This window comes from Nannospalax galili, unplaced genomic scaffold (genome assembly GCF_000622305.1).
Source record: "Nannospalax galili isolate Female #2095 unplaced genomic scaffold, S.galili_v1.0 scaffold803, whole genome shotgun sequence".
NCBI classification, from domain to species: Eukaryota; Metazoa; Chordata; class Mammalia; order Rodentia; family Spalacidae; genus Nannospalax; species Nannospalax galili.
The window spans coordinates 1,694,292-1,714,627 of NW_008349354.1; the positions used below are offsets into that span (position 1 = coordinate 1,694,292).

Here is a 20,336-nt window from a genome sequence, read left to right on the forward strand (position 1 = left end):
AATTTTTGAGAGATCACTTCTTTCCAAGGCTGGAATAATATATACATTTTAGACCTTTTTTTTTTTTCTACTTAGAATGTAAGCTTCCAGGGACTGAAACTTAGAATGGTAGGGTCTGTGTTGGCAGTTTGTAGACTGTTTTTCACTTTTGTCCTTGTAGAGAAGAGACTCCATTTTCCCAACCTGCAGAGCTAGGGGCAGCACGTTTGAGATGTTTTTTCTGTTACTATGCTGCTTGTTCCAAGCCTGTAGATTTTATATGATTTTTGTTTTCTTTTTTGTGGTTGAATGCCAGTCTTTCTCCATAGGCACTTATCTCAATATGCAGCTGTATGTCTGTTACCTGTTGCCTTCATTCATGCATCACCCCCTCCGCCCCTTCCCTCCCCTCTTAAGCAGGAGAATGGTGGTAGGTGCCTCTATTTAGCCATCTTGCCTTCCCACTTCCAGAGTCACTTAAAAGTAGTGCAATTGAAGTATTTGGGCTGGAGGGGCTTACCTACAATAAATTTATTACATTGTTTTTTTTTTTTGTAGTCTTAAAGTTGGTAGTGGATATTTTGCTTTTGTGTAACTGGTGGGATCTGTTGTATAAATGTATTCCATTCCTGGAAGCTTTACACTTGATTTGTAGTTGAATTTATTTCCTGAATACATTATAGTATGGAAGAAGTATTTAAAAACCAACCAGAGGCTGGAGAGATGACTCCGTGATTAAGAGCACTTAACCTCTTCCAGAGGACCTGAGTTCAAATCCCAGTACCCACATGGCAGCTAACAACCATCAGCAACTCCAATTCCAGGGGATCCAACACCCTCTTCTGACCTCCACAGGCATTGCATGACATGGGTGCACCTAACATACATGCAGGCAATACACTCGTACACATAAAATAAAAATAATTAATAAAATCAACCAGTACTGATTGTGATTGTTTAGAATACTCACATGTTCTGTTTTTGTTTTTCACTCATATAAGTCCTATAACTATAGTCAAGGTATGTAAATAAAAGTGTTCTTTTTAAAAAATGATCTTTCTTAACCTGTTTTTAAAAATTTTTTCTTTTAGAGACAAAAAAGCGGCAGTGTAAAGTTCTTTTTGAGTACCTTCCACAGAATGAGGATGAACTGGAGCTGAAAGTAGGGGACGTCATTGATATTAATGAAGAGGTAAGAGTAATAATCATGAGTAAAGTGGCAATTAACAGTCTTATTTTCAGAAAAATACTGTCAGAATATTAAATTATTTTGAAAATTTATGCCAATTTTCAATACAATGTAAAGATCCAGACTTCTTTATTCTTCTTTGCTGTATGCTATCTGTGTACTGTATTTGTATAGTTAAGGGAAAAACCCATTGTTTTAAAGCTTAAAATTAATGTAATTTTTGCTGAGAAGATGACTCAGTGGGCAAAGGTGCTTGCCATGCAAGCCTAGCTGCCCAAGTTTGATCCTAAATGTCTGTGAGACCCAGTCCTACAGAGTTGTCCTCTGACCTCCACATGAATGTTGTGACACACATCACCCACACTCACATCACCACTACTACTACTACACTACTACTACTACTACTACTACTACTACTATTACTACTACTACTACCACCACCACTAAAATAATGAAGATTAATGTAATCTATTTAGCCAAAGCCTGGGAGAGCCTTTTCTTTGATTTTTGAATTCACTGTAGCACAAAGTAAAGTGAAACTTTCTTTTGGATGATACATGAATGCAGTGCCGAAATTGCTTTACAGTCTTTGTGTTGTTTGAATTCTGCGTGCATATAGTAGCCAACAATACCTTCTGCACAATTTAATATTTTAGAATACGATAGGAAAGTATTTTTAATTTGTCACATGTACTTTTCTCATTGAAAGAATATTAAAAGTTTGGCTGGACAGTTGAAGATGACATTTTCACAGACTATGCTTTGATAAAATATCTTAGCCAAATTGATTTTGTGTCATAATGTCTTATTTATCACTAATGTTTATGTTAACTTCTAGGGCATGTATAAAAAAGCTGTTCTGAGCCAGGTGGGCGTGTGGCATATGCCTTTGAATCCAGCCCTGGAGGCAGAGTCAGGTGGATTGAGGCCAACTTGGTTTCCATAGTGAGTTCTAGGCCACTTGAGGCTACAGGGAGACCCCCCTCTCCAAAAGAAGACAGTTCTGCTTATTCTGATGGCATCCATAGTTAATTTATTGAGCCTCATATCTGAAGTACTGTGCTAATAAGTATTTCATATTTATTTCCTTAAAGGAGTCTAGCAGAAGGGGAAATGTGTATCTCTGTTTCACATAGGTATAGATTAAATCACAGAGAATAGCATTGCTGTTACTAGGGCCTGGAGAGATGGCTCAGCAAGTTAAGAGCACTGGCTGTTCTTGCAGAGTGCTGCCCAGGTTCAATCCCCCAGCACCCACATGGCGGCTAACAACCATCTGTATCTCTAGTTTCAGGGAAATCCCGACACCCTCTTCTGATCTCCATGGGCATTGTACAACACAGGTGCACTTGCATATATGCAGGCAATACAATCACACACATACAATAAAAATAATAAAATATTTTTTTAAAAATTGGCATTACTGTTGCTGCATAGGAAGCTCCCTGAAGGTTAGTGGCAGAGAACAGGTGTTACTCTGTGGCTCAAGAACTCAGGCTGGGCTGATTTGTCTGTTCTGTGATGCCCAGCAGGGCCTTAGCTGGAAAGGTTCAGAGGTGGCCTGGTGAGAGCAGTCCTGGGAAAACTCTTAATTCACATCTAATGTCTAAATGCCCTGAAGACTAGAAGTCCCCCTTGCACGGTTATTTATTTTTTAAAACTTTTTTTTTTGTCTTTTTGAGACAGGGTCTCTCTGTAGTCCCAGCTGACCTGAACTCACTATGTAGACCAGGCTGGCCTTGAAGTCACAGAGGTCCACCTGCCTTTGTCTCCCAAGTGCTGGGAGTAAAGGTGTGCGCCACCACGCCCAACTTAAAAGCATTTTTAAAAATTATTTTTGTTTTCTGTGTATGAGTGAATTGCCCATATGTATGTAAATACACCTTTATTGTGCAGTTCCTGTGGAAGTCAGAAGAGAGCATTGGATTCCCTTAGAAATGGAGTTACAGGTGGTTGCTAGCTGCCATGTGGGTGCTGGGAATCAAGCCAAGGTTTTCTATAAGAGCAGCCAGTGCTCTTAACCACTGAACCATCTCTCCAACCCCTGTACAGTTATTTAGTATGTTTGTTATTTAGCTTGTATTCCTTACAGTATGGAAAGTTGGTATCTGGGTAATTGAACTTATAAATCAAGCAAGCATCCCAGATCTGAAATCTGAAATGATCTGAAATTGGAAACATTTTGACTAATGACCTAATACTTAAAAAGTTTGGATTTTCAGATAATACGCATTTCAGTGAAGTTAATGCAAATGTTCCAAAGCCTGAAATCTGAAACACATTTTGAATAAGGAGCATTCAGTTTGTATTATATGGCAATTTTGTAGCTCTAAGAGTAATTCAGCAAATATGATGTGAGGAACCTTTTATAGTTTAGCCTTGGAAATGATCTGTCAAGAATGAAGGGGTAGAGTACAGAAATTACTATATCTTGATGGGAACAGTGTCAATACCACATTTGTGGCATAGGAGACTTTACTGAAGCCATTTTTCCCCCTAGTCCCTGAGGAGTTGAACCCCGGGCTTCATGCATGCTAGGCAAGTGCTCACTTGGTTTTTTGAAGCTAGGTTTGTTTGGGCTGTGCCACTCAGACTCACCTCAAATTTGCAATCTTTTTTTCACCACCTGAGGCCTAGGATTCCAGGCATGTACCACCAGGCTGTGCTGTGCTGTGTGCTGTTTTAGAGAGAATATTCTTTTTTGTCTGTGTTTGGTTTTTGTTTTGTTTCTTGGAGGTAGGGTTGTATAATGTAGGCTGGACTTAAACTGGTGGTTTTCTTGCCTCACATTCCCTAAGTGCTGGGATTATGGACCTGAATTCCATACCTGACTAGAGTAAATGTTCTTTACACTATGTTACTCTTCCTTTTAAGAATTCCTTGATTAAATAAGCCTAACTGCCTAGTTGCTGATGTTGGGGTTCTGAGTATATGTAGTCTGCTGATATTCTTCTCTCTTTGTGGTGTTTGTTTTACTGTGGAATACTGGTGGAGGCCTGAAGAGGGCATTGGATTCTATGGAACTGGAGTTATGGACAAACTCAGGTCCTCTGTAAGAGCAGCCAATGTTCTCTAGCCTCTTTCATTTAAATTTTTTAAAAAAATTTTATTTTATGTGTATGTGTGTTTTGCCTACATATATGTATAGGCCCCTGTGTCATGCAATGCCTGTGGAGGCCAGAAGAGGGTGTCAGATCTCTGGAACTGGAGTTATGGACTGTTGTTCACCACCATGTGAATGCTGGGAACCAAACCCAGGTCCTCTGCAAGAGCAGCCAGTGCTCTGAACTGCTGAATCATCTCTCCAGCTCTCTCTGTTCTTTCCCTCTTTTTCGTGTCCTCCCCCCACTTCTTTTGTTTTCCTTTTATTTTTTTTCTTTTTGTTTTGAGAGGCAGGTTTTACTCTGTAGCCTACCCTGGCCTGGAATGCAGTTTAACCTAGGGTGGCCTCAAACTCTTGATGGTTGTCCTGCCCCAGCCTCCTGCATGCTGAAATTGCAGGTATGAGTCATCATGCTCAGTTTAGTATCTCTTTCAGTCTGCTAAAATCTTTGAAGATGCTTACTGCGTAGTTAACCGTCTCAAACATACTGTGTTTGAACTACTTTTATTTTGGCTGTACTGTTTTTTTTTTTTTTTTTTTTTTTTTTTTTTTTAAAAAAGAGACAGGGTGTCCCTATAGCCCCAGCTGGCCTGGAACTCACTAGATTGACCTTGAACTCACAGAGATCCACCTGCCTCTGCCTTTTGAGTACTAGAATTAAAGGCGTGTGCCACCACGCCTGGCCTAGATGAATTTTTAAAAATATTGTTATTTTTATGTTACGTGTATACATGTATTGCCTGCGTGTATATAAGTGCACGCATGTTGTGCAGTGCCTGGGGAAGACAGAAGAAGCTGTCAGATCTCCTGGAACTGGAGTTACAGACAGTTGTTATCTGCTATGTGAGTGCTAGGATTTAAACCCAGGTCTTCTATAGAACAGCCAGTGTTCTTAACTGCTGTGTCATCTCTTCAGCTCCCATTGGATGAATTTTTAGATAATTTAGATAATTCTTTTACATACTTTGGTTAAGAATCACTCATTTTTTTTGTCACTTAGGAAAGTATATTCTTTTTTTAAAAAAGATTTACTTATTTGGGGGTGTGTGTGTGTGTCTGTGTGTGTGTGTGTGTGCGCGCGCGTGCCTCCATAGTTTATGTGCGGCACATACGGAGAAGTACCCAAGGAGGTCAGAGGGAATCAGTCCCCTGGAACTGGAGATAAAGGCAGTTGTGAGCTGCCTGATGTGTGTGTTGGGAACAGAACCCATGTCCTCTCTCTCTCTCTCTCTTTCTCTCTCTCTCTCTCTCTCTCTCTCTCTCTCTCTCTCTCTCTCTCTCCCTCCCCCCTCTCTCCCTCCCTCCCTCCCTCATCTTGGCTGTGGGACTCTGCTCATCTCTAAGCTTTGGTATTTCTCTCGTCTTTTTGAGACAGGATCTCCCTATAGCCCCAGCTGGCCTGGAACTATATAGACCAGGCTGGCCTCAAACTCACAGAGGTCCGCCTGCCTCTGTGAGGGCAGTAAGCACTCAATGCTGTGAGTGTTTGTGTCCCATTCTGTCCTTTGTCCGTCTGTCCGTCCATGTGTGTGCACATGCCATAATGTGTGTATAGTGGTCAGAGGACAAATTTCAGGAGTTTCCTCCTACCATCTGAGCCCCAGGGATCAAACTCGGGGTGTCAGGGTTGGTGACAAGGGCCCTTACCTCCTGGACCATCTCCCTTGCCCGGTAAATTATATTCTTAGAATTACTGAACTTTTTCCAAACGAAAAGTTTCATAATAAATCATGAATGTTATAATTACAAACCAAAGTTCAGTAATGTGTGACCCCCAATGCACTCAGAGCTACGTGCTGTTCAGAGCTAGGTACTGTGCTTTATCACCTGGTATGCTCATAAACAGCATTTGCTCCATAGTTTGTGATTGACTCTAATTTCTCATTGTGAAGCCTGCTGCAGAGTATGATTAATACACATACTGATTTAATATTAATTTAGACTTAATCCTCTTAAAATACATTTTTTCTTACTGTGTTTTCTTTTTTAAAGGGCATGCTTTGCATCATTAACTATTTACTCATTAATTTTTATAGCTTCATTTTTCTATAGCGTGAAGGTTTTCACTTAAAACAATTTTATTATTTTTGAGTTGTGAACTTTTTCAGGTAGAAGAAGGCTGGTGGAGTGGAATCCTGAATAATAAGCTGGGATTGTTTCCCTCCAACTTTGTGAAAGAATTAGAGATAACAGATGATGGTGAAGCTCATGAAACTCAGGACGATTCAGGTAGGGTAAAACATTTGAAAAAGAAATAAGCTTTATATATGACTTTATTTTATAATTTTGAAATTGTTCTTTTGACTAGTTGGCTTTAGTTGAGCTACTTTAAAGACAAGAAAGTTACGATGGGTGTGAGAGTGAACAAACTGCCTTGTCACATTATTTATTTTTTCTTTAAGTTCTGTTGTACTCTCATTACTTAGGAATACTTTTTTGTTTTGCTTTGTTTTGAGACAAGGTCTCACTATTAGTTTTGCCTGGCCTGGAACTCTCTATGTAGAGAGTAGGCTGGCCTTGAACTCAGAGATTGACCTGCCTCTGCCTCCCGATGCTGGGATTAAAGGGGTTCCTCACCATGTCTAGTGATATATGCTTTTTGAACTGCTGAATTTGCAAATGGCTAAATTTAGTATTTGATACATTAAAAAATAAAATCTTTATTGTTTTCTGTATTCATATACTAGATTCTTTTTTTCTACAGCCAAATTCATTTAATTGTTATTGTTATTATTTTGGTCTTCTGTGACAGGGTCTTAACTATATAGGCTTGTCCGTTATGGAAATCACTTTGTAAAGCAGGCTGGCCTTGAACTTGTAGTAATCCCATCTCAGTCAGCTAAGCACTAGGAGTTCATGCCTGTGTGCTGCCATGCCTGGCTTAGATTTTTTTTTTATATTTAAATTTGTGTTTATGTTGTGTGTTTGCCTACTTCTCTGTATGTGCCCCACTTGTATACAAATGTCATGGATGCTAGAAGAGGGCATTGGATCCCCTGGAGCTGGAGTTACAGGTGTGTGATCTACTTCATGTGAGTGCTGGGAACCAAGCCTGAGTCCTCTGTAAGAGGAGCAAGTGGTCTTAACCTCTGAGCCATCTCTTAAGCCCCTGGCTTAATAATTTTTTTGTCTCAGTCAATTACAGACATAAATTCATCTTAATATTCTCACCATTTAAAGATTTGACTGAGGAATTTTTATTCCAGGCTAATTATAAATTATTGCTATTAAAAAATATCTGTGGTATTTAGGAAAATTGTTAAAAAAGATAAATTTCCAGATGCAGTTAGAGCATTGTACAAGGATTTAAAAATTTTCAGGGGCTGGAGAGATGGCTCAGTGGTTAAGAACACTGGTTGTTCTTGGAGAAGACCCGGATTTGACTCCCAGCACCCACATGGCAGCTAACAACTGTCCATAACTCCAATCCGAGGATCCAACAGCCTCTTCTGACCTCCGCGGGCATTGCACGACACTGGTGTACTTACCTATACATGCCTACACTTAAATAAAATTAAAAAAAAAATTTCATACTCGTATTAGCTGGCAGTATTTGGCAATTTTAGGGTTACATACATACATTTATAGATTTTAAGGAATAGTTTGTAGCCTGATGGTTGCTTGTTGCAGATTCTTTTTATGGTCATTGTGATGCTAGGTGTGGTAATTCCAAGTCATTCAAAACAATGAGATAGAGGGGAGGATTGCTTATTCTGCTAGGTACTTAGCATTTTCCATTGTTTTCTAAGAGCACACAATCACTATTTTATTTATATTTAATATTTTACTTGGTTTTGGTTTTTTGAGGCAGGGTCTCCCTATAACCCCAGCTGGCCTGGAACTCACTATGTAGCTCTATACCAGAGATCTATCTGTCTTTGCCTGCCAAGTACTAGGATTAAAGATGTGAGCCACAATGCTAAGCCACAGTACATTGTTTGAGCTATTATTTCCTTTTCGTTTGATCCATACTTTTAGTTTTGTGTATAGGATAGAGAAATAATGTGAAATAAAGTAACAGTATTTATAAGACTGTTAATGTGCAGCATATGAACTTCTGGGCTAACTCAGTATTAAGGGAATTTTAAAGAAAATAAATACAGATAATAATTTGAAAATTTATAGACAGTATTAAGATAATTGATAATCTAGAGTTCATTTTTGAAATTATTCTTAATATGTTGTGCTTTTTGTTTTACCATTTCAAACTTTTGTCATCACTCATAATTACATACTTTTTGTATCTGAATAAGTTTTGTGCCCTCCCTTACCCCGCAGTTTAAGAACTTCGGGAGCCTGGAGAGAAGGCAGCCTCTAAAATGGTGGAAAGGCATGAAGAAAGTTACTGATCATGGAGAAGTTGGGCTTTTTAAGTGGTAGTAAAGAGCATGAGGTGGTAGAGTAAGCTCAGCACAGTCTAGGTGAAGAGGTAGAAAGTCCTTAGAGCCCCTCGTAGCAGAGAGACTGACACTGCATAGGATTTATCTGCTTTTATTAAAGAATCAAGACTTCTTAAAGTTACAGTGTTTGAATTCCATTCTTGGGCATTTGACACTTGTCCCTTTACGACCAGCCTTCTCAACACATTTTTATTTCTGAGGCAGGCTCTCACTCTTAACGCCCACTCCTGGCCTCAGACTCATAGCAGTTTTCCTGCCTTAACCTCCCAAGTACTACAATTACAGGTACATGTGAAAAATAGTTTTTAACTTAGGGAAAAATTATTAAAATAAAAGGGTGCTTATGTATCCATATTTATGTTAACAGTTCACCACGTGCTAATTTAGCCTTCATTTTCTGTCTGTATATCTATGTTTTGAAAACCTTTTACATTTCTTTATAAGGATAGTCTCATAGGTATATTAGTATTATCATCATTAACATCATGACATTTTACAGACTTCATTTTTCTGATATACTCTTATAGCTATTTTTTTCCTCTGATGTTAATACTACACCCAGTGTTTATTTCCTGTTTCTTTAGACTAATTCCCCATCTTCTGTCTGTTTTTCTTGGCATGGAGATTTGTGATGAGTTTAGGACAGTCTGATTGTTCTTGAGTGGATTCAGGTTGTATTTTATTGAGAGCACTATAGAGTGATGTCTCACTGCTTTCTATTGTGAGACAAGTGCTGTCTCTTACTATCAGTGACATTGCCTAATTTAAATTTAGTCATAAACTTGTTAAAGCTGTTCTGCCACTCACTGCTTTTCTCCTTACATTCAATAAGTGGTTTTTAGATACATTGAGACTACGTAAATATATTATTTTTCATCAGATTTTGACTCAATACTTACAGCATCCTTAATCTGTTTTGCCTGATCATATTGCTATTATGTTTGTGAATTGGTGATTTTTTGACTTTATCTCATACATGTTTATTGTCATTTTACTCTGGAGAGCTTTTCTTTCTCTTACTTATGAGTGTAGACTACCCAGTGGACCCCGTCTTACTCACTAGATACCAATCTACTAGTATTTTGTTTTGCTAACTCTCTCAGTAATGAAGATTCCTCTCCTCCCCGAGCTTTCAGACAGAATCTCTAGCTATGGCTATTTTCCAACTCCCTATGTAGCTAAGGATGACTTTGTTAATCTTCCTGCCCTCTACCTCCCAAATGCTGGAATTACAAGCTTGTAGTAACTAACACACTAATGCTAAATCATCTTTTATTCCTCAGTCTGACACCTTGCACTTGATTTATTACTTTATTTTGTCACCTAAACAAATGTACAGGATGAAGTTTTTAAAAATTATTTTTATATGTATGAGTGCATTGCCTATATGTGTGTAAGTGCATCTCCGTTGTGCAGTGCCTGTGGAGGTGTCAAATCCCCTCAAACTGCAGTTTCAGACAGTTTTTAGCTGTCATGTGGGTGCTAGGAATCTAACCTGGGTCCCCTGCAAGAGCGGCCAGTGCTCTTATCCGCTGAGCCATCTTGGCAGTCCCAGACGCTCTTTTTTTTACCCTCTTACTGCCTATTTTCTTGGTTTAAGTTCTTCTGCGGTGTAGTTGCAGAGGTCTGTGTTCCAGGATCTCCTCACTGGGTGTTGCTGACATATAGTACCCAGGAGCTGTCACTCCTGAAGCAGCACTTCCAGAGTAGAAGCCCGACCTTCTGAAGGGGCTGCAGACCCCGAGGTAGAGCAGCCCAGCATTCTTCCTGCTGCTGCTCTGATTTCACCTCCTGTCAACTCTTCCTTTGTGTACATGGATCTCTGCACTGCTCTCTTAAAGTTGCCAAGAACATTCCTGTCTCACGGCTGTTGAACTTACTTTGTGTTTTTGTCCTTCAATTTCTGTGGGAAAGTGGATCTTGTACTTCCCATGGATATGCAAATCAGAGGATATTTCCACTTAATGCTGTGGAATCTGTGTATAATCTACAAACATCTTCTTGCTTACTTTAAATCATTTCCAGATTACTTACAATACCTAAAGCAGTGTAAAGAGTTGTAAAATTGCATTATTTTGGAAGTCTGTGTGTGTTATGAAGATGCAGGCTTTGTGTTCCTACTACATTTTCACTTGTGGTTGGCTGAATCTAGATGCAGAATGCTTGACTATGGAACCTCCATGGATGTTGTGATCTTATTGCATCTTTGCTTGGAATGCCCTTTTTTGAGATGCTCTGATGGCTTCCTGTTTGATTTCAGGATTAACTCACTATCCACTTCATTATTGATGCCTTTTCTGACAGCTCTACATAAAACATCAAAATTCTTCAATCCCTACTCTTCAGTTCCCTTCTCTTTAATCATATTTTGAAGCAGAATTTACTCTTCCTTATTTACATACTTGTTTTTCTTTTTTTCTTTTTTTTTTTTGGCAACGCACTTATTAGAACATGATTTTTTTTGAGACAGGATTTCCATATAGCCAGGGCTGTCCTGGAACTCCCTATGTAGACCAGGCTGCCCTTGATCTCACAGAGATCCACCTGCCTCTGCCTCCCTAGTGCTGGGATTAAAGGTATGTGCCAGCACACCTGGCAGAATATGATATTTTTGTTCACTGCCAAATACTGTTTTGCCGAACGACATGTTGGTACAATGAATAAAGGAATAGTTATTTTTGGTATATAAAGAACTTTTCAAGCACTTTAAAAGTAAAACTTTTTAACTTTTGTGGCTTTCCCATTTGAAGGGTGATGAATAGGACTACTGATTACTGATTTTTCATTGAGTAGTAAAAGGACAATTGGGATTCTGTTTTTCTGATGCTTCTGCCCCCTCCCTATTTTCCTTTAGTTATACTACAGAAATTTCATTTTATGTACATGTAACTCTTACATGTAACTCTTAAGACTTATGAGCAGTGATAGGAGAGTCTGTTTACATTTCCAGTGGAGACGGTGCATTAAATCAGAAATAGGGAAATGGTACATGTAAACACTACTATTCAGCTAATTTATCATCTGGTTTGTTTATTTTAATGTATTGAGTGCTTGTTGTCTAACTTACTATGCAAGGTTCTGGGAATAAAGTGATGGATAACAGCCATGATTCTCTCATTTTTGAAGCTTGTGTTCCATTCAGAATAAAAGGGCTATTGAACAAGTAAATAGCATTGCAATTTGGCATGAGAAATATCTATGACAGGAAAGTTCAGGATACTATAGATATATGGAAAAGGGGGAAACCCCCTGCAGAAGTCATAGGTTGAGTTCAAATAGGAAAGGCCTCACCAAATTTTAATCAGAGTGAAGAAAAAACATAGTATTTTATTGTTTTGCTTTCTTTTTTGAGACTCACTGTGTCATCCTTGATGTGCTAAAACTCGCTGTATAGACCAGGCTGTCCTCAGACTGACAGAGGTTTGCCTGTCTTTTGTCTCTTGAGTGCTGGAATTGAAGTATTTTATTACCTACCTGGTACTAAAGTATTATGTCACTTTATGAGACCAAAAACAAAAAAACACCAGAAAAAACCACCCCCAAACAAAAAACCAACATTAAATAGCTTTTGCTTTACAACATTAATGAAAAGGGAAGACAGGGATGATTTTAGGGTAAATGGATGATTATGCTATGTTCTCTGACTCTCAGTGAACTTTGAGGGACACGTATTCAAACTAGCAGGGATATATCTAATAAGCTAAGAAAATGGGATGCTAATAAATAGTGGGGACAAACCAGAACAGGAAAAGAGAAAAAAGGAATAAATATCAAGTTGGGTACATAGAAAACAAATATCAAGTTAATGGATTTAAGCATAGTAACTGCATCAATAATCATATTAAATATATATTGTCTGAAAATTGGAAGGCCAAGATTGTCAGACTGATAAGTATAGTATCAGAGTCTCACAAACAAGTTACAAGAGAGATATAAAATGATACTCCGTATAAAACATACTAAATTTAGAAGTTAGGTTAATATCAAAATGTATTTCAGGAAAAGAAGTATTAACCATAAAGCTCCTTTACAACACATGTTCTCTCCTGAACTAATCCATGCCTACAAATCCTAACCTACTTCTTTAACACTCAAATTAGTTCCTTTATGAGCCAGGTGGTCATGAATTAGCTACCTCCCAACAGGCTCTGTCTTAAATGTCCATACCTTTTGTATTGGGGACCAAACTTCAAGCACATGAATCTTTGGGAGAGAAACCACATCTAAACCATAGCATCTTATTAAGACTCTTTTATGATATTGTTTCCCCAAATTTCTTAGTCTTTACAAATTAAACATATTTAGAATAGTGTTTTCTACAACAACACAACAACAGAAAAAAACCAATGTAAAGTGCATTTTTTTTCTTCTCAGTTTTTCAGTACTCTGTCATTTAGTTTACTGTTTTTATTCTGCTATATTTTAGATCATATAGGGTGATATAGACATAGTATAGAAAGGGATGTAAGCATATTTTGTGATTCTGGTGTCATTCTTAAATGGAAAACAAAAAATGAAAAACAACCTCAAATTACTCTTTTAGAAACGATTTTGACTGGGCCTACCTCACCTTTACCATCTCCGGGAAATGGGAGTGAAACCGCACCTGGATCAGTTACACAGCCAAAGAAAATTCGAGGAATTGGATTTGGAGATATTTTTAAAGAAGGCTCTGTGAAACTTAGGACAAGAACATCCAGTAGTGAAACAGAAGAGAAAAAAGCAGACAAGGTAATAATGGTGGGTTTAACTCAGGACATCAGATCCCTTCAACTTCATCATCTCAATTTCAGTTAGCATTTTGGGATGAGAATATTGCCTTTTTTTTTTTTTTTTTTTTTTTTTTTTTTTTTTTTTTTTTTTTTATTTTTGAAGCAGTGTCTCCCTGTAGCCCCAGCTGGCCTGGAACTCACTATATTAGACCAGGCTGGCCTTGAACTCACAGAGATCCGCCTGCCTCTGCCTCCCAAGTGCTGGAACTACAGGTGTGCGCCACCACGCCCGGCTGAGAATATTGTCTTTTTGTTTATACGCTCGTTTGAGACAAGGTTTCCCTATGTAGCTCAGGCTGACCTAGACCTCAAGATCTACTTGACACCCTTCCGTTTTTTTAAGATGTGAAAGTCAGTTAGCAGTTCTGTTATTTTTCCCCCACCTTTTTGTTATGAACGAGAATCATATGGGAAACTTTTTTTTCTCCCAATTTGCAATAATTAATAATTATGTTTCACTCTTACAGAATTAGGGTGCTGATTACTTGGTAAATTCAACATAAACCTTTAGTGGGGCATTGGGGAAGGTGGATGAGTATAAATGCAAACCTCATTTAGCAATATTTTTATTTTAACTTACACTAGTCAATACTCTTCTCTTCTAGTCCTTAGTCATACAGTCACTAGGATCTAAAACTCCGAATGTGGAGATAACAAAAACAGACATTGATGGCAAAATTAAAGGTAAGTTTTAAAAATAAAACCTCTATAAATATACTCATTATTAACTTGTTAAAGGGATGAGTTCACTGTCCTAATTACTAAACTATAGAAGTACCTGAGGTTGAGAATTTGGTCATGTATCTCTGAAATTAAAACTATGCCTGGTGCATAGCAGACATTTAGTAATATTTGAATGATTAGTGAATTTTTTTCTTAACATACAGTATTGACTTTTTAAGAATTATCTCACCTTTAGTAGCTTCTTGAGTGTATTAATTCACACAGTAGAGGATTAATAAGTATTTGATGCATTAATCAACTTCTTACATTATTTGCAATCTTTATTTCAGCTAAGGAGTATTGTAGAACATTATTTGCCTATGAAGGTACCAATGAAGATGAACTTACTTTTAAAGAAGGGGAGATAATCCATTTGATAAATAAGGTAGAGTATTTTTCATTGAATCATTTAACTCACAGAAATATAATATCTTCCAAAATTCCTGCATTGCCTTTAGAATACCAGCTGTACCTGATCTGAGACTTTGTCTTGCTTGTTTTTGGGTTCTGAGAACTTGGAACATAGTACATACTCATAAAGTATATTTTTATAAAAAGCTCTTGTTTATATTTTTTATTGACATATTAAAAAACTAATGGTTGCATTGCTTCCCCCCCCCCCTTTATTAACCCCGGGAAATAGGCAACCTAAATAAATGTCCATTAATAAGTAAAAGGTTATGAAAACTCTTCATCCTGTGGGAATGGTGTTATTTTTTAATTATGTATGTATGTGTTTGTTTATGTGGGTTGTGTGTGTGCACCATGGCATGCATATGGAAGTCAAAGGAGAATTTGCAGGTCTGTTCTCTCTACCGTTTGAGTCCTTGGGATTGAACTCAGGTCATCAGCTGGCAAGCACTTTTACCCTCTGAGCCATCCTATGAGTCTTGGTGCTGCTATTTTAAAGACAAGAAATGATTATATGAATGAGTAAATTCTCAGCGGAAATCATCCCCCTCCCCCATATTTAGATCAGGCAGAATGCTGAAGTTCATCTTACTGTTTTAAATTGACTTTGTTATGTAAGCTTAGTGTATGTAAGTTTTGGGAAATATATTTTATTGTGTATGTTTAAAGTATATGTATTATGGGATACATAAAGTTAGCCAGAAGGTTATTGTACTGAAGCAGATGAGTATACCATGACCTCACTTGGGTACCCATGTGATAAACAGTCCACTCATTTAGCATGAATCCCATAAATGTGTTATTTTTAATATTCATAGTGTTTGGACTGATAAGACTTAGTTTTCATGCAGATGGTATTTTGGAGGAATTTAGAAGAGTGTTAATTTCTAAAGTTGCTAGTTGCTAGGTAAGTTATTTTTAGTATATCAGTTGTGTTAAATCTATTTTAAAAATTCAATTTGGGAATTATTTCTGTTTCTCATCTTTTTATGTTTTTCTTTTTTCTCTTGAGAACATTTTAACCTCATAGATTTAAATTTCTAATTTGATTTACTGTAAAACATTAAATCCAGGTCAGACAGGGTCTCCCAATGTCCTAGAACTCACTATGTAGACCAGGCTGGCCTTGAACTCACAGAGATCTGCCTGCCTCTCAAGTGCTGGAATTAAAGGGATGTGCCACCATGCCCAGCCAGGTTTTTTCTTTTTGAGACACAGACTGTGTAGTCCTGATTGGCTTGGAACTCCCTATGTAGACCAGACTTGCTTTGAACTCACAGAGCTCCACCTGTTTCTGCCTCCCAGGTGCTGGGATTAAAGGCATGTACCATCATGCCTGATGTAAACCTCATTGTGTACTTGCTGCTAAAACCGATATGTGGGAAATTGTTTTTCCTTGGAGAACCTCACTGTTTAGTGCATACCATCCCCTACGCTCCCACCCCCATGCCTCCGTCCACCTCCATGGAAAGATCATGAAAGTCATCATTTCCTAGTTCATTGTGATCTTTTCCTCCATTAATGATAACTACTAATGGCTGGGTTTGGTAGCATCGGCTTGTAGAGTTGGAAGCAGGAAGATGGTGAGTTTGAGGCCATCCTAGGCTACCTAGAAAGAATTCCCCCCCCCCAAAAAAAAAGAAAATGAGAGAAAGATAGGTTTCATTAGCTTAATAATTTGTTTGCATTTTAGGAGACTGGAGAAGCAGGCTGGTGGAAGGGTGAACTCAATGGTAAAGAAGGAGTGTTTCCTGATAATTTTGCTATTCAGTTAAGTGAACTGGATAAAGACTTTCCAGTAAGATTTTGTTTGTTTTTTAATGATGATAATACTTTAACATTTTGCCATTATTTTTTCAAAAATAGAGTTTTTACATATTATTGAATAAACAGTATAGAGTTTCATAAAATTACACATTTGAATAAAATTTGTTTGATTTACCATAAAACAGTATTGTATGTTAGTCCCATGCTTTATTTCTGTTTTCTCTTAACCCTGACTATATGTTCTGAAAGTAAACTTTGACTTCTTTACTGGTCTACAAAAAAAGGGCTGGCTTTATATAAGTTAAATAAGTTAATAATTTTAAGAATGAAATTATTTTTATTTAATGTTATTAAAAAGTTCCAATTTATTTTAAACTCACTACTGTAATGCTGAGTGTTTGCCTTATGTAATATTTCCCAGAAAGAAAAAAAGTAAACTGAGTTTACGTGTGATCTTTCAGTGGCTTGATGCTTTTTTGGTGGGTTTAGGGACCCGAGCTTAGAAGATAGAGGCCACAGCAGTGAGAAGTACATGGCCGTCAGACGGCCAGCCGCCTTCAGTTTAGGCCCACGTGGAACATGCTCATTGCTCATTCTGTAGTTTTTTTTTTTTTTTGTCTTTTTGAGACAGGGTCTCCCTGTAGCCCCAGCTGACTTGAACTCACTGTGTAGACCAGGCTGGCCCTGAACTCACAGTGATCCGCCTGCCTCTGCCTCCCGGGTGTTGGGACTAAAGGTGTGCACTGCCACGCCCGGCCATTTTGTAGTTTATCAAGTTAATCAAGTTTATGATTGGCAGTTATTTTGTAGAGACTTTGGCTGCCAGTTCTTCCTCTGCTAGACCGAATTCAGTGTTGTACCACCCTTCAGTCTACTTTTATTCTTTTATTAAGAAACACTGTTTTTCGGGACTGGAGAGATGGCTTAGCAGTTAAGATCCCTGGCTGCTCTTGCAGAGGACTTGGGTTCGAATCGCAGCACCCACATGACAGCTAACAACTGTTCCTAACTCCAATTCTAGGGGATCCGATGCCTTCTTCTGACCTGCGTGGGCATTGCACAACATGGATGTACATACATCCATGCAGGCAATACATTCATATACATAAAATAACAAAATATTAAAAGAAACTATTTTTCTGTTTTATTATACTGCTTCTTAGTTATTCTTAATTTAGAATATTCCAGTTAGAAATGCTGTAAAACATTTTAAGACATTAAGTCTTAAAAGTGAATGAGTGCTGGTGCTAGAGACACGGCTCAGCAGTTAAGAGCACTGGCTGCTCTTCCAGAGAACCTGGGTTCATATGGCATCTAATAACTGTCCTTCCTTAACTCCAGTCCCAGAGGGCGTCCGACACCCCTCTTCTGACCTTCATGAGTTTTGCACAGCATAGGTGCACTTATATCCATACAGGCAAAACTCTCATACACATAAAAATTAAACAAACAAACAAAAAAACTTTTAAAAAAAAGTGAATGAGCCTTTGAATGCTGCCTAGGGTCCACTCCACATGGCCTTGTTCTTGATTCCCGTCGTAACTTAAAGGAAAACTAATACAATGTCTGGAGCCCTTGATGTCCTGCAAATGAAAGAAGAGGATGTCCTCAAATTCCTTGCAGCAGGAACCCACTAGGGTGGCACCAGCCTTGACTTCCAGATGGAACAGTAAGTACAAGAGGAAAAGTGGCGGCATCTCCATCGTGAATCTGAAGAGGACCTGGGGAAGCTGCTGCTGGCAGCTCCTGCCATTGTTGCCATTGAAAACCCTACTGATGTCAGCATCATCTCCAGGAACACTGGCCAGCCAGCTCTGCTGAAGTTTGCTCCTGCCACTGGAGCCACTCCAATGGCTGGCCGCCTCATTCCTGGCACCTTCACTAACCAGATTCAAGTAGCCTTCAGGGAGCCACGTATTCTGGTGGTGACTGACCCCAGGGCTGACCACCAGCCGCCTCACAGAAGCTTCTTACGTCAGCCTGCCTACCACGCTCTGTGTAACACAGATTCTCTGTACTTCGTAGACATTGCCATCCCATGCAACAATAGGGAGCACACTCGGTGGGGTTGATGTGGTGGATGTTGGCCGGGGTAGTTCTGCGCATGCGTGGTACCATCTCCTGTGAGCAGCCGTGAGATGTCATGCCTGATCTCTACTTCTGAAGAGATTGAGAAGGAAGAGCAAGCCGCTGCTGAAAAGGCTGTGACCAAGGAGGAATTTCAGGGTGAATGGACTGCACCAGCTCCTGAGTTCACCGCAGCTCAGCCAGAGGTGGCAGACTGGTCTGAAGGCGTGCAAGTACCCTCTGTATCTATCCAGCAGTTCCCTACCGAAGATTGGAGTGCTCAGCCGGCCACTGAGGACTGGTCTTCAGCCCCTATTGCTCAGGCCACTGAATGGGTTGGAACAACTACCGAGTGGTTGTGAGCTGTGCTGCAGACACTTTAGCAGGATGGAGAGAAGGTGGATGGAAAATAAAATGTTTCTTTGGAAAAAAACAGTGAACGAATGCTTAGGGATTGATAGAAAAGAGGCCTTTGCCTTTAATATTACCTATGAGTGTTTCTGAGACTTAAGAATAAAAGCTAGGTCCGTTGTTACCCCCCCCCCCTTTTAAAATTGCACATACGTACTTTTAAATATTTGTTTTATGATTTCATGCACAGAATTACTTTGGTCGTATTTTTCCCATCCCCCTCTGTAGTCGCCTTCCCCCGTCCCCACCTCCCAGCAAGCCCATTCTGCTTTCACCTTCTCTTGTGGTTTCTTGTTTGTTCTCACTGTATTTCATTAGGATTGCCTGCATTACTGAAAGGGGGTTTATTTACTTGAGCAAGGGCACATTACCAGTGGCCACCAGACCAAGGACTATGACTCGCCCTCCCCAGGAACTGTAACAGTCTGTAGCTCCTCAGGGAGGAGTGGGCCATAGGAGCCTATCCTCAGGCAAGTCTTGTGCAGGTTGCCACTGCTGTTGTGAGTTCATGGCTGCAACAGCCATGTCATATAAAGACAATTTCACAGCACTCCTTCCCACCCTCTGGCTCTTACATTCTTTTGCCCCCTCTTCTATTATATTTCCTGAGCCTTGGAGGGGATGATTTAGAAGTATAGTTTAGTGCTGAGTTTTTCTCAGTATTTTGATCAGTTATGAGTCTCTGCATTAACTATCACCTGCTGTAAGCAGCTTTTCTGACCAAGGCTGAGAGCAGCAGAACTCTCTATGAGTGTAAACCATTTGGAAGGCAGTTTGACATCATGTCCATATAGAAAGCACCAGTAGTAGTTTAGTTTACACCCTATAGCCTGTGACCTCCCCATCCACTCACTTTTGAACAGGTTTACAGTACCAGGTATGAGTTTCTCCTTTGGAGCAGCCCTAACATACAATTAGAAAGTGGTTCAAGGCCAGCAGGGTCTATATAGTAAGACTTTTTGACTACATGACTGACGTGCCACTACTGTGCTGGTGACATAAGGTCTCACCTCTCCTTGCCTTGTCACCTACTCTAGCCTACCCCTGAGCTCTGCAGCAGGGTAAGATGATGTTTAAGCATCTTCATTTAAGTAGACCAGGATGGAAAGTTTTTCTCATCTAGAGTTTTTGGCTTTACCCACTTTATTAAAAAAAAAACAAACCTTTATTTATTATTTTTTGTGTATGAGTGTTGTGCTGATGAGTGTGTTAATAAAATATTTAAAAAATATGTATTTGACTAATTTTTGATCACGGAAGCTGTTTATTTGAATGTCATAAAATTTTTCAGTGACCTTTTTTGGGGTTGTTATGAGAAAAGATTTAGATTATTTTCATTGTAAATAGCCAATTTTAACCTTTTTGTTTGTTTGTTTAAACAGAAACCAAAGAAACCACCTCCTCCAGCCAAGGGTCCAGGTTTGTAAGAAACACATTGTTTAGTTTTTTACTTTTTGTTTTTGTTTGTCTTTTTGAGACAGGGCCTCCCTGTAGCCCCAGCTGTCCTGGAACTC

General features: G+C 38.9%; 1 protein-coding gene and 1 pseudogene across 1 annotated transcript in view; both read left to right on the forward strand.

Moving 5' to 3' along the window:
• Positions 1-20,336, forward strand: part of Cd2ap (CD2 associated protein) — a 122,909-nt gene that overhangs the window by 71,650 nt on the left and 30,923 nt on the right. Inside the window, exons 4-10 of the mRNA XM_008846733.3 lie at positions 1,071-1,171; positions 6,380-6,500; positions 13,215-13,402; positions 14,049-14,127; positions 14,457-14,551; positions 16,271-16,375; positions 20,205-20,241. Coding sequence (XP_008844955.1) covers positions 1,071-1,171; positions 6,380-6,500; positions 13,215-13,402; positions 14,049-14,127; positions 14,457-14,551; positions 16,271-16,375; positions 20,205-20,241 — 726 coding nt within the window. The remainder of the gene's footprint in view (positions 1-1,070; positions 1,172-6,379; positions 6,501-13,214; positions 13,403-14,048; positions 14,128-14,456; positions 14,552-16,270; positions 16,376-20,204; positions 20,242-20,336) is intronic.
• On the forward strand, positions 17,907-18,832 carry LOC103744893 (annotated as a pseudogene).